The sequence below is a fragment of the Vidua chalybeata genome, chromosome 30 (genome assembly GCF_026979565.1).
Source record: "Vidua chalybeata isolate OUT-0048 chromosome 30, bVidCha1 merged haplotype, whole genome shotgun sequence".
NCBI lineage: Eukaryota > Metazoa > Chordata > Aves > Passeriformes > Viduidae > Vidua > Vidua chalybeata.
Window position 1 is genome coordinate 2,168,077 of NC_071559.1, and position 16,276 is coordinate 2,184,352.

The window sequence follows — 16,276 nt, forward strand, 5'->3', positions numbered from 1 at the left end:
GGCCTGTCACGGCTTCCTGAGCAGCTCGGCTGTGGTGGAGGGCTGGGAATCCCTTCTTCCCAGGGAGCCTGCAGCCCCACTCCGTGGGTTATCCCTGCCCTGGATACGCAGACCCGGCTGCCTGCTTTTCCTCCCCCGAAGCACACGTGTGTCAGCGTGTGTTAACACGTCCAGAGACGTGTCAGTGCACGGCCCTGGGTGGGTGTGGGTGCACGTGGGAGAGAGGGGTAGATGGTTTTGTCCCCTGAGATGTGGCACTGGGGTTCTGGGGGACACCTGGAGGGGTGGGTGGGCTGGGGAGGGATCTCTGATCTTCCCTGGGAGCGGTGCGAATGGCAGAGAAGAATTTCGGGATTGGGTGGGGAATGAGGATGTGTGACAGGGCTGGGACAGGGAGGATGGAGTCTGGGATGTCCCAGGTCTGTCCTGGCAGTGATGTGTCTGCTCCTTTCCCTCCACACCAGCACAAACGTCTCCTGTCCCCAGTGTTAAGCTGGTTCTTCCTTGCCTCAGCTTTTCCAGGCCAGGGACCACCTTGGAACGAGCTTGGCAGCCCCCACCAGCACGGGATCATGACCCTGAGTCGTCCCCTTTCAGACCCCCTGAACCTGAAGCGATGTGCTTTGTGGAGCCGCGCTCCTGGGCAGATTAGCTGCCCCATGCGGAGGGGCTGGGGCTGGCCCTAAAGCCCGGCCTAACGTGGGGGGGGGGGGCCGGGGCCGGCGGGCGGGGGTTCCACACGTCGCTTCTGCTGCAGGCAGAGTCCAGAAAGATGTGGGGTCAGGGGAAGCAGTTCCCAGCTCGGGCTGAAGCTCCTGCGGCTCAAAAGGTGTTTGTTCCGTGGGGAATCTCCAGCTCTTTGCTGCGGCTGTGCAGCACGAGGGAGGATGGGAGCGACCCTGCCAGAGCCTGCCCCGGCCGGCAGCTGGGATGTGTCCCCGTGGTCCCGGACTGCTGCTGGCACAAGTGAGCATTGGCTCCTAGCAGATCCCTGCCAGGCAGGAGACTTGCAGCCCAGGTTTAGGGTCGGGGTTAGGGTTGGGTGGGTTGGGGGTGTTGGGGTGCCTGTGGTGGGCTCAGGGCTTTGCCCACCCCAGTGCAGACCCTGGCTGTCCTGATAAAAGGGTGCAGAGGGGTCTTTTGGGGTGTGTCCCCACCGTGGCCCTGTCACACCACCCCACTCTTCCCTCTGCCTGTTCTCTCTGCTCTGTCCCTCCCTCGCTCCTCCCTGAGTGAGGATTTGGGGTGACCGGGCCCCCGTCAGATGTCGCAGCTCCCCACATTGTGCACATCCCACACGTGTGTGGACACGAGCACACGGACACGCATCCCTGTGTCCCTGCATTCCCAGGGCTGCATCTGCCTCCCTCCCTCCTTCCCACCATCCCAGCTCCATCTCCCATCAGGTTTGGGGTGTCTCTTCTCCCACCCCTCCTCGATTTTGGGGTGTCTCTGCTCCCACCACTCCTCGATTTTGGGGTGTCTCTGCTCCCACCACCCATCAGGTTTGGGCTGTCTCTGCTCCCACCCCTCCTCGATTTTGGGGTGTCTCTGCTCCCACCACCCATCAGGTTTGGGCTGTCTCTGCTCCCACCCCTCCTCGATTTTGGGGTGTCTCTGTTCCCACCACCCATCAGTTTTGGGGTGTCTCTGCTCCCACCACCCCTCGATTTCGGGGTTTCTCTGCTCCCAGCATCCACCGGCATCACCATCCTGACATCGACCCCACAAACCACTCCCCCGTAAACCCAAATCCCCTGGCACACACGCAGACACGCAGAAAACACGTGTGTTCACACAGGCGCTGACAGCAGCGCGGCTGCCCCACGCACGCAGCCCCCCCCCCCCCGAGCCCCCCCGGCCCCCCACGCCGGGGGCTGTGCCGGCGGGTGATGGATTGTGCCACACACAGCTCAGCGCGGCCGGGCTGTGGGATCGCGGGGCTAATCCAGCCCTGACATCACATTCCTCCACAGTGGGGCTCCGGGGCGGTTAACCCTGCCGGGGCCGGGGGCGCGGGGACCCCCGGTCACCCCCGGGGGCTGGGAGGGGCGGGAGCCGCCCTGCTGCACCCACTGCGGTCGGGGGGGGGAGTGGGAGCGTTCTCGGTGCCCGTGGGAGCAGGAGGGGGGGTCTGCAGTGTCGCGGGGCGCTCGAGTGGGGGGGGTCTGTCCCGTCCAGGGTGTGGTGGGGAGCTGCGGTGGGGGTCTGCCCCATCGTGGGGTGCTGGAGGGGGGGAATCGCAGCCTTCTCCTCCTCCTCCTCCTCCTCTTCCGGTCTGCCCGGGCTGTCAGTGCCCACGTCTGTCTCCCACCTCCCCACCAGCTCTGCCCCACCACCCCTCGGTGTCACCATCCCATCGTCCCACCCCATAAGCTCCCTCCGTCCCCTTTCTGCCTCTGCCTTCCCCCATCCATCTCCTCCCCTCTCCCCCCGGCCCCGTTCCCCAGTGTCCTCAGGAAACTGGAGCCAGATGACAGATTTTAGATGTGTTTGCAGGAAATAAAAGGCGAGGAGCTGGGGGGGGGAGGGGGGCGGCCAGCCCTGACCCCCTCCCGCTCCGCGTTTCGGCGTCTGGAGCCAGCCCTGCTCCGAGAGCTCCCGCCGCTGGCTGCGCTCCTGGTTTTCTTGGCAGAGAGGAGCAGGAATGTGTTTCAGTTTGAGTTTCTTGGCAGGAGGAGAGCGAGGGAAGATTCCCCTCATCCCGCCTGCGCCTGGCTCTCAAATTTATGCCCAAAGGCTGCGACTTGGGTGGGCCGCGGCGGTGTGCGGCCGGCGGGGGAGGCGAGCGCGGCGGTGGGCGAGACGCCGGATGGTTCCCATTGCTTCCCGTGGCTTCCCATCGCTTCCCATTGGCTCCCAGCGATCCCGGCCCCATCCAGCCCCCTCGGCTCGGGGGGCCACCGTGGTTTGGGGAGCCCCTGTGGACCCCGTGGGTTGGGGGGAGCATCCTGCGGCTCGGACCGGTGGTTTTGGGGTGGTTTTGGTGTTGTGTAGCCGCCCCTTGTCGTGTGCTGGTGCTCTGAGGATGTGGGGGATTGGGGAAATGCCACCTGGCGCCCACCTGGCACCCACCTGGCACCCACCTTGCCAGGCTGGCCCTGCTCATCAAAGCCCTCCCCACTTCACCCAGCGCTGCCTCAGCACGGCGGGACCCTCACGCTCCCGCTGCACCTCGCTGGAGCTGGGGCCCAGAGCCCCCCAGGGCTGGCACGGGGGGTGCTGGAGGAGCAAAAAAAAAAGGGGGGCACAGCCCCGGGCAGGGAGGTGGCGTGAAAATACGGGGGTGCTGAGGTGGGGACAGCGTGAGCTGTGCTATACCTGCGCGTTCCCACGTGCAGTGACACGCTGGGCACGCGGGTGGAAGCCTGGAAACGTCCCAGGCCAGTTTGGACGGGGCTTGGAGCCACCTGGGCTAGCGGAAGGTGTCTCTGCTCGTGGAACAGGATGAGCTCTGAGATCTCTCCCGGCCCGTGCTGTGTCTGTCCCTGTGCCGTGTGTGTTTACCTGTGCACCCGAGCTCCGTGTGTGTTCCCCTGGCCGTACCTGCCCCTGCGGGCGTGCTGCTGTCACACAGGTGCCCCGTGACTGCACGAGGTCGCTCTGCAGGTGTGTGAACCCGTGCTCCGGGACTGCCCAGAGCAGGGGGACAAGGGCTGATGGTCACCAGGGCAACCGGGGGTCTCAGGTGATGGTGGTGGGGAGGGGGAGGTGGGGGTTTGCTGAGCCCCAACCCCCATCACCTCCCAGGTGCACATTTGTCAGATTATGCTCTTCTCTGACCCGGAGATGGGGCAGCTGAGAGGTGTTTGAAAAACTTTTATTCCATTTTCAGTCTCATGTGAAGTGTGAGACAATACAGATGTTATAATTCACATCATCACAATCAGAAGCTGTTTCTTAATTACAATGCATTATAAACGTTTCTTGGCTTATAATGCGCTTTCAAGCATTTGAAACTTGTTTCTAGTTTTATTTCTCTTTTAACAATGTTTGTCTTAATCTATTTCTAAGTATATTTTAAGTATTTCTTAGTATTTTTTAAGTATTAACTAAGTATTTTTAAGTAAGTATTAACTAAGTATTTTTAAGTAAGTATTAACTAAGTATTTTTAAGTAAGTATTTACTAAGTACTCTATTTCTAAGTATACTTTAAGTATTTCTAAGTATATTTTATCTAAAAGTTTATATGTAGATGCACATTACGTGAGGTTTTTGTCTGGTTTTGAGGATTTTTCATCTAAACACGTGCACCTCTCTGGTGAGTTGGATCACACATCCCTGCTTGCATTTGTGTGTGCACGCTCACCTGAGCAGCAGCGTGCACAGAGGCTTGGGGGGCTGGGGTCACCCCGTAACCCCACAAACTTTAGGGGAAGGGCTTGCAAACCTCGTTAGCCCTGGCAGGGTGAGGGCAGGTGGGAGGTTTCCCCGGGGCTAATCCCCAAACTCTCCTGCGAGCCCAGGCCCAGGGGACAGGTGAGAGCCCCCTTCTCTGCCCCCTGTTTCCTCCTCGTCTCTCTTTCCCCTTTTCCCCCCCAGTTCCACCACCTTCCTGGGCAGCCCCCTCCCCTCTGCCTGCCCCGCTGCCCCCCCCCCCTCCATTCTTCCTGCCTGACACTCTCACAAAGCCCCTAGACGAGCTTTCAAAGGGGCAACTCATGCGGAAGAATTGCTGCCCCCCTCGCCCCCCCGGCTCCAAACGCAACCCCGCGCTTTTCCCAGCGGGGTGAGGGGCTCCCACTCCCCCAGACCCCTTGTTTGGGGCGATTCCCCGTGTCTCAAAGGGGGAAGCTGAGGGGGAAGGAGCCCTTGTTCCCAGCGCCACCCAATCTGTGGTGGCTTCTCCTGCTCCTGTCCTTCCCTCGGGGTCCAGGGGCAGGACAGGGACCGGGGGGTGGGAATGGATGGGCGCAGGATGGTGGCCCTGGATGGAGATGGACTTGGGGGGCAAGACAGGGGCCGTGAGTGGGAACGGAGTAGGGGGGCACCATGGTGACCAGGGGGTTGGGGTGCATTGGGGGCGGAATGGTGGCCCCGGCTGGGGGCGGGACCAGGCTCCGGGCAGGACCCCACAGGCAGGGATCGGCGGTGGGCTGGGCTGAGCCCCGTGGCAGGGGCGCGATGCGTGGGTGGGACAGGGCAGGGTGGGGACCCGCGGGCAGGGTGGGGACCCACGGGCAAGGCAGGGCTGGGTGGGACCTGCAAATGCTGGAGAATCCCTGGGAAGGGAGGAGTAGGGAGCCAGTTCTGGTCCTTGGCCCCGGAACGGTTCCGGCTGTGCCTCGCTTTTCCATTTCACAGAATCCCAGAATCCCGGAATGGTTTGGGTTGGAAGGCACCTTAAAACTTTAAAATCACGTTCTGTCCCCTCACCATAGGCAAGGACACCTTCCACTATCCCAGGTTGCTCCAAGCACCGTCCAACCTGGCTTTGGGCACTTCCAGGGTTCCAGAGGCAGCCACAGCTTCTCTGGGCACCCTGTGCCAGGGCCTGCCCACCCTCGCAGGGAGGAATTCCTTCCCAAAATCCCCAAACTTCCCCTATTTCAGCTTCAATCCAGTCCCGGGGAGCGCGGGGTCCCGCGTGCTGCGGCGCCCCCTGGCGGCCAAATCCAACCTCTTCCCCCCCCCCGCCCCCCCCAGGTCCCCGTGCGCCCCCCGGGCCCCGCCGCCCCCCGGGCCCCGCCGCCGCCCCGATGTGCCCCTGAGACACCCCGGTGTGCCCCTGAGACACCCCCGGGCCCCACCGCGACATGTTCGACCCCGCGGGACCCCAGGCCGCCGGCTACAGCGAACACTGCTGCCTGCACCCACCCCACGGGCCAGCTCCCGCCGCCCCGGGACCACCAGGTGGGTCATGGTGGGGGCTCCAGGATCTGGATTCACCCCCCGAGGTCAGGGGTGGTTCGGGGGTCCCTCTCCCACACCCAACTCACCTGTCCTCCTTCCTCCAGGACTTGATTTCCCCGTGTGCCATCAGCCCGGACACCGTGGGTATGGGCTGGCACCAGGAGCTGAACACCCTGGTGATGGTGAGTCTCCGGTTTTGGGGGGCCGTGAGGCAGGGGGGATTCCGTAGAGGGGGTTAAGCATCTCCCTCTTCCAAATCCAAAGTGAACTGGCACACTTGGGGCGCTCCTGCAGCCTCCAAACATGAGGTGTGTGTCCTTGGGCTGTCTCCAGCCCCCCAGGACCTTGCTGAGGGCAGTGCCCCCTGCTCTGCCCCCCCAGGCTCCCGGTTCTCCACGCCCCGTGGCGCAGGAAAGCTGGGGAAGAAGCGGGCACTGTCCATCTCCCCTCTGTCCGACTCCAGCATCGACCTGCAGACCGTGATCCGCACCTCCCCCAACTCCCTCGTCGCCTTCATCAACTCCCGCTGCGCCTCCGCCGGCGGCTCCTACGGCCACCTGTCCATCAGCACCATCAGGTGGGCACCTGCCCTCAGCCCCCTGGCAGCTGGGAGCCTGGCTGGGAGCTGGGCGCCCGTTCCCACCTTGGGGAAGAGCCGGGAGCAGGGTGGGATGGTGGGGAAGGGGATGGTGGGGATCCCTGGCTCGGCAGACCTCACTCTTGTCTCCTGACGGTGTCACCTGCTCGTCCCCCTGCTCTCCACAGCCCGTCCCTGGGGTACCAGAGCCCACCTGGGCAGCAGAAGGGCCAAGGCCACCTGTACACGCCTCCCCCACCTTGCAGCTCCCACGAGCTGCCCGCGCGCCCGGGGCTGCTGCACCAGCCAGCCGCTCGTGGGGCCCTGAAACACTGCCAGGTACGGGGGGATCCCTGTGAGGGGGATCCCTGTGAGGGGGATCTCTGTGAGGGGGATCTCTGTGAGAGGGGATCCCTGTGAGGGGGATCAGTGTGAGAGGGATCAGTGTGAGAGGGGATCGGTGTGAGTGTGATCTGTGTGAGAGGAGATCCCTGTGAGAGGGATCCATTTCTCCCATCCCTGTGAGAGGGATCCCTGTGAGAGGGATCAGTGTGAGAGGGATCTGCGTGAGAGGGGATCGGTGTGAGTGTGATCTGTGTGAGAGGAGATCCCTGTGAGAGGGATCCATTTCTCCCATCCCTGTGAGAGGGATCCCTGTGAGAGGGATCAGTGTGAGAGGGATCTGCGTGAGAGGGGATCGGTGTGAGTATGATCTGTGTGAGAGGAGATCCCTGTGAGAGGGATCCATGTGAGCTGTGGGTCTGTGTGAGAGGGATCCCTGTGAGAGGAGATCTGTGTGAGAGGGGATCTCTGTGAGAGGGATTCTGTGAGAGAGGGATCTGTGTGAGAGGGATCCATGTGAGGGATCTCTGTGAGAGAGGGATCCGTGTGGGAGGGGATCTATATGAGAACAGATCCCTGTGAGAGGGCACCTGTGTGAGAGGGGATCCCTGTGATTGGAGTTCCATGTGAGTGGGGATCTGTGTGAGTGGGGATCTGTGTGAGTGGGGATCTGTGTGAGTGGGGTTCCATGTGATTGGGGTTCCGTGTGAGTGGGGATCTGTGTGAGTGGGGATCTGTGTGAGTGGGGATCTGTGTGAGTGGGGATCTGTGTGAGCCGTGTCCGTGTGAGCTGTGCATCCACGTGAGTCGTGTTCCGGTGCCCGTCTCCCTGCTCACTGCTTCCCACTTCCCTGCCCGGCAGCAGCTGAAGCTGGAGTGGAGCCTGAGCAGCCCCCTGAGTGCCAAATTCCCAGAGGAGCGATCTGAGGGTGACATCTCCAGCCCAGCATCCACAGGCACTCAGGTACATCCCAGGCCATCAGATCCCCCCTCTCATCCCCCCAGTCCCAGCACCACTCCCGGGGGGTCACACCTGGGGGTGCTCAGCTCTCCATGCCCCCCCAGGACCCCTTGCTGGGCATGCTGGACGTTCGGGAAGAGCTGGAGAAGGAGGATGGCAAACCCGAGTGTGAGGCTGTGTATGAGACCAACTGCTACTGGGACGGCTGTGCCAAGGAGTTCGACACACAGGAGCAGCTGGTGCACGTGAGTCAGGGGCTGCCAAGGTGTTCCCACCCCAAAATCTGCCCTCAGGCTGCTGGGCAGCATCCCCCTGGATCAGCTCGTGATTCCTCCTCCCGGGTCCCACCCTGGGAACTCACCATGATGCTGGAAGTTCCCTCCTGGGAAGGGAGGGATGTGCATCCCCCAGTTCTCCTCAGCCACTGGTGCTTCCAGACTCCCTCCTTTGCTCCAGCTTTCCTTCCTCCAACTCTCCTATATCTCCTTGACCATCCTTGGGACCACCTTGACCCCTCTGGCTGCTCTTGGACCTCCCAGAGTATCCCTCGAACATCCCCTGCATTCTCTGCCTCCTCCAAACACCACCTGACCTGTTCTTCCCCAAGCTCTGGTGTCTCCACCTGCCATCCCAGTCCCTCTATGTCCCTTTCTCCCATCCCCATCTGTCCATGTCCCTTCCTCCCATCCCAGTCTGTCCATGTCCCTTTCTGCCATCTCAGTCTGCCCATGTCCTTTTCTCCCATCCCAGTCTCTCCTCTGTCCCTTTCTCCCATTCCAGTCTGTCCATGTCCTTTTCTCCCATCCCAGTCTCTCCTGTATCTCTTTCTCCCATCCCAGTCTCTCCTTTCTCCCATCCCCATCTGTCCATGTCCTTTTCTCCCATTCCAGTCTGTCCATGTCCTTTTCTCCCATCCCAGTCTCTCCTTTCTCCCATCCCCATCTGTCCATGTCCTTTTCTCCCATTCCAGTCTGTCCATGTCCTTTTCTCCCATCCCAGTCTCTCCTGTATCTCTTTCTCCCATCCCAGTCTCTCCTTTCTCCCATCCCCATCTGTCCATGTCCTTTTCTCCCATTCCAGTCTGTCCATGTCCTTTTCTCCCATCCCAGTCTCTCCTTTCTCCCATCCCCATCTGTCCATGTCCTTTTCTCCCATTCCAGTCTGTCCATGTCCTTTTCTCCCATCCCAGTCTCTCCTGTATCTCTTTCTCCCATCCCAGTCTCTCCTCTGTCCCTTTCTCCCGTCCCACTCCTCTCCCAGTCCCTCCATCCCCTTTCTCCCATGACATTCCTGTGTCTCCCTGTCCCTTGTCCCCCTCCCCAGTGCCACCAGTGACGCTCCTCTCCCTCCTCAGCACATTAACAACGAGCACATCCACGGGGAGAAGAAGGAGTTCGTGTGCCACTGGGCAGCGTGCTCGCGGGAGCAGAGGCCCTTCAAGGCTCAGTACATGCTGGTGGTGCACATGCGGCGTCACACGGGAGAGAAACCCCACAAGTGCACGGTGAGATGCCAAAAACTCCTCAAAACTCAAAAAGGGTCAGCTGGGACAATGAGGGGGGACCGGGGAGAGCGTGGGAGGGGGTTCAAGTGTGTTGGATTGTGCTCTTTTTTGACTTGGAGATGGCGAGAGAGGAATTTTAAAAACTTTTATTGTATTTTCAGTCTTATGAGAATTATAACAGATGTTGTAATTCGCACCATCACAATCAGAAGCTAATTATTTCTTAATTACAATACACTATAAGCATTCTTTGGCCTATCAGCTTTTACTACACCATACTACAAATACTTTAATCATCTAAAATTACCCCTCCTAAGTCCTACTACAATGCATCTTTCACAGTTCTATTTCTCCAAAATATCCAGTCTTATTTACAAGACCATCCTTTAAAACTTATTTCTAGTTTAATTTCTCTCTCAACAATGTCTGTCCTATTCCATAACATTTCTAAGTCAACATTTCTTATCTCAAAGTTTGCATACAAATACACACTACGTGAGCCTTCTGTCAAGCTTTAAGAATTTTCTACCAAATCCATTTCCCACGCAAGTGTAGCAGCTGGAGCCCGGGTGGCAGAAGGGGGTGGGCCCAGGTGGGTACAGGTATGGGGCTCCTGGAATGTTTTGGGGTTAGAGGCACCTTAAAGCTCATCCCATCCCACCCCCTGCCATGGACAGGGGCACCTTCCACTCTCCCAGGCTGCTCCAAACTCTGTCCAGCCTGGCCTTGGACACTTCCAGGGATGGGGCAGCCCCAGCTTCTCTGGGCATCTTGTGCCAGGCCTCCCCATGCTCACAGGGAGGGATTTCTTCTCAAAATCCCATCTAAACCCAGAGTCACATGGCCCCAGCGCTGTCCCATGCTTTGGAATATGCTCCTGAATTGAAGTCAGGGTGGGCAGCTGGGTGTTGCTGTCAGTCCCAGTTTGGGCTTTCCCCGTGGGGACGCTCTGAGGGGCTGCCATGGACAGGGACAGAAGGAGGTGGCACAGAACAACCCCAGGGTGAAGGGCTGTGCCACGGTGAGGGTGCACTGAGGAGGGCAGAGGTGTTGGGAGGTGAGATGGGAGTCCCTGGCAGACGTGCCGGGGCTGTGGGATGCGGGATGACGTGGGGTGACGTGGTGCAAGGCTGGTGACGGCGTGTGACGCGTCCCACCCGCTCCGCCGCAGTTCGAGGGCTGTAACAAGGCCTATTCCCGCCTGGAGAACCTCAAGACTCACCTGCGCTCGCACACGGGGGAGAAACCCTACGTGTGTGAGCACGAGGGCTGCAACAAGGCCTTCTCCAACGCCTCCGACCGCGCCAAGCACCAAAACCGCACCCACTCCAACGAGGTACGGCCCCAGCAGGGCTCCCCGTGTGCTCCCGGATCATTCCTGTCCCCTGAGAACTCCTCACATCCCTGCGTTCTGCCCCTGTGTGCCCCAGCTCCCTCTTTTCCTGCTTTAAACATCTCCTTCATCAGCAGCATTCCCCCTGGCATCCCTTTACTCCTTCCTCTGCCTTCCTGAGCTCACCGTGCGCCCACCACGGGGACTCACCCCCGTGGCTTTAATGCCACCCTCAGCTCTCTCCAGAGGGTGGCAAGGGGGGGTTTTACTTTTGGGGAGGGGGCTGTAGTTGGAGCTGACAGCCTCCCTCCTCCGTGCCTGCTGGTTTTCGGGGCAGAAGCCGTACGTGTGCAAGATTCCGGGCTGCACCAAGCGCTACACGGACCCCAGCTCCCTGCGGAAACACGTCAAGACCGTGCACGGCCCCGACGCCCACGTCACCAAAAAGCACCGAGGGGACGTGGGGCCGGGCCGGGCACTGCCCACCCCCAGCGCTCCCCCGGACATGAAGCAGGAGAAGGATGCAAACGGCCCCAGCGAGGCTCGGAAGGACGAGGGGAAACTCCTGGTGCCTGAGCTGGCCTTGGTGAGGACCGCGGGGCTAACGGAGGAAGGAGGGAGGGTTTGGTGGTGGGAGGTCACCCCCAAGTGATAGGACAGGAGAAAACAGCCTCAGGTTGTTCCAGGGTTGGATATTAGGGAAAATTTCTTTGTTGTCAGGCACTGGAATGGGCTGCCCTATGGAATCACCATCCCTGGTGAAGTGTCCAAAAAACTCTGGGATGTGGCACTTGGGGACGTGGTTTAGTGGTGAGCACGGCAGTGTTGGGTTAATAGCTGGACTCGGTGATCTCAGAGGCTTTTCCAACCTTCATGATGATTCCAAGTGTGTCCTGGGTGCTTGACCCCTTTCCCTTGACTCACTCTGGTTCTCCCCAGAAGCCGCAGCCCAGCCCGGGTGGGCAGTCCTCGTGCAGCAGCGACCACTCGCCCCTGGGCAGCACCACCAACAACGACAGCGGCGTGGAGATGGCAGGAAACGCCGGCGGCAGCTACGAGGACCTGTCCACTCTGGAGGACGTGGTGCCCGGGGAGCCCATGGGCACCTCGGGGCTCATGGCCCTCCACAAACTGGAGAACCTTCGCATCGACAAACTGAAGCAGCTGAGGAAACCAGCGGCTTCCAAAGGCCTGAACCTGCCACCCATCCCCGGAGCCGGTGAGATCGGGGTGCCTCTCCCCGTGGGTTGTGGGGCCTGGCCCATGGGAAGTGTGTGCAGAGGTCTGGTTGGCAGCCAAAGGTTTCCACGCCTTGCTGGTGTTGGAAGCGGACCCCAAAATCTGAGGAAACGTTAGAGCCCTAAAGGGGTTTCAGGAGAAGTGGAGAGGGATTTTGGACAAGGGCCTGGAGTGCCAGGACAAGGCAGAATGGCTTCAAGTTGGAAAAGAGGGCAGGGTTCGGTGGGATATTGGAAGGAATTCTTCCCTGGGAGGGTGGGGAGGCCCTGGCACAGGGTGCCCAGAGAAGCTGGGGCTGCCCCATCCCTGGAAGCATCCAAGGCCAGGCTGGAGCACCTGCCCGTGGGACATGGGTGGTCTTTAGGATCCCTCCCAAGGCAAACCATTCCATGATTTTTCCAGCCTAAATAAGCTTCTGCTAGTCTGTTGCCAGCTGCTCCCTGTCCTCACGGGCTCTAACCACGGAACAGCCACATCCCAGCTCTGGAGGCGGCTCCTGTCCCTGCTCCGACATTGCCACGCCGTGTCCCGGGGTAACTCCTCCTTCTCTCCCTCAGGCCTGCCCGGGGAGGTGCCCGGTGTCCCGGTGCCACCCCCGGCCTCGCACCGGCGCATCGCCGAGCTGTCGGCGGCAGAGCTGGGCCTGGTGGCCCTGGGCGAGCGCCGGAGCAGCGGCACCAGCACCGTCAGCTCTGCCTACACCGTCAGCCGCCGCTCGTCCCTGGTGTCCCCGTACCTGGCCGGGCCGTGCCCGGGCGGCGAGGCCGGAGCCATGCCCGGCGGGCCGTGCCCGGCGGACGGCTACGATCCCACCTCTCCGGACGAGTCGCGGCGCTCCGGCGACGCCGGCGCGTGCGGGGGGCTGCCGGGGGTGGGCAGCCTCACCCCGGCGCAGCGGTACCGCCTCAAGGCCAAATACGCCGCGGCCACGGGCGGCCCCCCGCCAACCCCGCTGCCCGGCGTGGAGCAGGTGGCCGCAGGTGGCCACGGTGGCGTGCCCGGGGGCTACCCCACGCCCGCCGGACCTCGCTGCATCGCCAACGGCTTGTTGAGGAGGCACAGCTCCAACGACCACCCCGGCTACCCGGGCGGCGTCCCTGCTCACCTGGTGCCCCGGCACGGCGTGAGACGGGCGAGCGACCCTGCCCGGGCGGTGGCCAAGCCTCCGGCCGTGCCCAGGGTGCAGCGGTTTAAGAGCGTGGGGAACGTGAGCGTGCCAGGCGCGGGCAGGACAGCACTGCAGCCCCTGGGCGGCTCCGAGGCCAACCTGCAGCGCCACGGCTTCTCCCCACGCCCCCCCAGCATCACCGAGAACGTCTTCCTGGAGAGCATGGGGGGCCCCGGCCCCGAATCCGGCCTGCTGGACATGGATCAGTACCTGAGCTATCCCGAGGAAAGCTTCCCATGCCAGGGCGCTGGCGTGGAGCTCCAGGGTGGCATCTACGGCGCTCAGCGGACTATGGTGGGGACACACGGGGACGTGGAGGAGGGGCTGCTGCAGCCCGAGTTCTCCCTCCCGCAGTGCCAGATGAACCAGCGCTTCCCCAGTTTGCCTGCTGGGAACGGGGCCGTGCCGGAGCCCTGGGCTGGACCCCCCCAGGGCACGCTGGGGATGAGCTCCAGGCAAAGTGTGGGTGCTGCAGCTCCCGCCATGTCCGGGCCACACTGTCCCCACCAAAGCGTCGAGTACCCCCACCCCAGCGCCTGTGGGCAGCATCCCAAACTGGTGAGCTCGTGCCAGGACCAGGAGTTCTCCGGGGGGCATCGGTTTAACCGGCTCCAGATCAAATCCGAGCAGCGATACCCAGCGCCCAGCCCAGCACTTGCTCCCTGCCCCGGCGCCAAGCTGGCCGGGCCCCCGGCGTCCCCCGCTGCCTTCGGCCACGCCGTGGAGGTGGGGCCGGGCGGGTACCCCCCCGCGGGACCCGCGCCGGGCGGGTACATGGGCATGGCCAGCCCGGGCGCCCGCAGAGCCCCGACCCCCACCCTGCAGACCAAAGAGGTGATGGTCCGGAACTACGTGGAGGCGCAGCAGGCGCTGATGTGGGGGGAGCAGCCCCCCTCCAAGGGGAGCGTGGCAGGCGTGGGGCTGGGCAACGAGCCCGGGCAGTGCCAGGCCATGCCAGCCCCGCCGTACCTCAGCCCCAGGTACTGCAGTTACCAACCCAAAGCGGATCATCTGCAGAGCCTGGCGGAGCCCCAGCACCTCCTGAGCCCTCCCTGCTTCAACCCCGAGATGATCCCGCACCCTCCAGGTGGCCCGAAACCACCCGGTCACCAACCCAGCCTGAGCTACCCGAGCGGCCTGGCACAGCCGGGGCATGGCTACGAGGGGGTGGACTCCGGTGCCCGGCGCCTGCCACGCTTGCCCCCCGCCCGCCACGTGCCCGAGGGGCCCGGGAACCTCCCCCTGTACTACCCAGGCCAGAGCCCCCATGGGCAGGGGGGCAAAGGTGGGCACAAGCTGCTGGGCCAGGGGGCAGCGAGCTGCGGGGGGCTCGGGCACTACGGCGCAGAGGGACTCAAGGGCACCTCCTGTTACTACCTGGACTCGGGGGAGCAGGTGGCCAACAGCCTGGACTCACTGGACCTGGAGAACACGCACCTTGACTTCGCTGCCATTGTGGAGGACGTGGAGACCCCCGCAGCACTGCCCGGACCCCCCAGCCCGGCCGGGGGGCTCCTGCTGCCCTCGTCTGGGGGTGCCAACATGGCAGTGGGGGACATGAGCTCCATGCTGAGCACGCTGGCAGGGGAGAGCCACTTCCTCAACTCGCTGTCCTAACGGGGGGGGTACCTGCCCTCAGGTGGGCACCTCTGCAGCTGGGGGGGCCCAGCATGTTGGGCAGAGGTGGGAATCCTTCTCACACCCACGTTTGTGCCTGGGGGGGAAGCGGGGAACACCCCTGGAGCCCCCCCTTCTCCAGTCTCTGAGTGCTACCCTCGTTCAGGAGGGGTCCCAGATACAGCCCCACCCCTCCAGGTGACCTCTGGCGTGGGGAACTGGTTTTACTGGGCCCTTATCGCGGTGCCTGAACGCCGAAACCAAAGAGCCCCCGCCCTGTGGGCCGGCCCCATCCCAGTGCTCCCAGTGCCCCCCACCCCAAATCCCAGTCTGTCAGGACTGCAAGCGCCCCCAGCCCTGCTCCAGGGGGGCAATTCCCCACAGGTGGGGCGGGGGTGCCTGTACATAGTGTTCATACCTGTCTGTCTGTCTGTCCCCCCGAACCTCCTGCCTGTGAGAGCAGCAGCAGTGCCGCCCCCTCCCCTCATTAAACCCTTTCTCAGGGGACTGTGACCGTGTGTTTGTCACCCCTGCCAGGGGCTCCCGGCCTGATCTCGTCCTGGCGAGGGGCATTCCTGGGTCCTCTGTGACCAAAACCTCCTGGCAGCAGCTTCCCCTCCCTCGCTCAGGGATCCGGAGCTGTTCCTGGGGTGCTGCCGTGACCCAGAGTCAGCAGTACTTCAATTAATGCTTCAGATAATACAAACGGCTTAAAATAATGCTGTTAATTATGCAAAAATGGGTCAAAATAATTGCATTTTCATGCAAAAAAAAAAAATAGCTAAGATAACGTAATTAATAATGAAAAACCCCAGGTTAAAATAATGCAATTTTATATTATTTTGTTCGTGTGATTAATGGTGCAAAAATTGCATAAAATAATGCAATTAATTATGGCAAAAATCCATGAAATTATGCAATTTTGTATAATTTGCTATAACACAATAATGCAAAAAAATACTTAACACAATTGATGATGAAAAAAATACTTAAAATGCAGTAACGCAGCATTTGCTTAAAATAAGGCAATTATGTGTGCAAGATTTGTTTAAATAACGCAATTGTGCATAAAACAATTCAATTTTTTCAGCAAAAAAAATGCTGAAAACAATGAAATCATGCGAAAATTTGCTTAAAATAGCAAAACTAATAAGCAAATCTTGCTTTGACGCAATTTTGAACGATTTGGTTGAACGCAATTCAGCATGCAAAAAAAAAAGCTTAAAGCTACGCAATTATAGAAATCAGGGTGTTTCCCCGCACACCCAGAGGCTGGTCACGCTGTGATTAACCCGTAATTAACAGGTAATTAACACGGAATTCATCCGCGGCAGCGATCGGGCCGGGCGGGTGGCGCCCTCTGGCGGTGCCGGTGAGGAACGAGCGCGGAGCTGCCGCCCCGGTCCTGCGGTGCCCCCGGGAGCGCCGATCCCTCTCCGGACGGAGACTCCGTGGGCCTGGAGCCCTCCGGGATACCGGGCGTGCCCCTCGGTCCTCTGGAAGTCGCAGGGTCCCGGGAGGGAGCGGGACCCCCGGGGATTCAGAGGGTTCAGGGCATTGAGGCTCCTTTCCACGAGGCGGTGACAGCACAGGGGACAGCGCTTGGGTGGCACCGGAGCCGCCAGCCCCGGTGTAGCCGGTGCTTGTTGCAGTGATGGGAGGGGAGGTGAGACCCCCAGAG

General features: G+C 61.3%; 1 protein-coding gene across 1 annotated transcript; it reads left to right on the top strand.

Annotated features, from left to right (window-relative positions):
• The first annotated feature begins 5,757 nt into the window (after positions 1–5,757).
• On the top strand, positions 5,758–15,072 carry GLI1 (GLI family zinc finger 1). The gene is made up of 11 exons (XM_053967411.1): positions 5,758–5,854; positions 5,959–6,036; positions 6,236–6,431; positions 6,620–6,770; positions 7,636–7,737; positions 7,839–7,979; positions 9,089–9,238; positions 10,410–10,574; positions 10,909–11,157; positions 11,511–11,790; positions 12,368–15,072. The coding sequence occupies exons 1-11, from the start codon at positions 5,758–5,760 to the stop codon at positions 14,593–14,595; spliced, it is 3,837 nt and encodes a 1,278-aa protein (XP_053823386.1). The 3' UTR covers positions 14,596–15,072.
• The last annotated feature ends 1,204 nt before the right edge of the window (positions 15,073–16,276 follow it).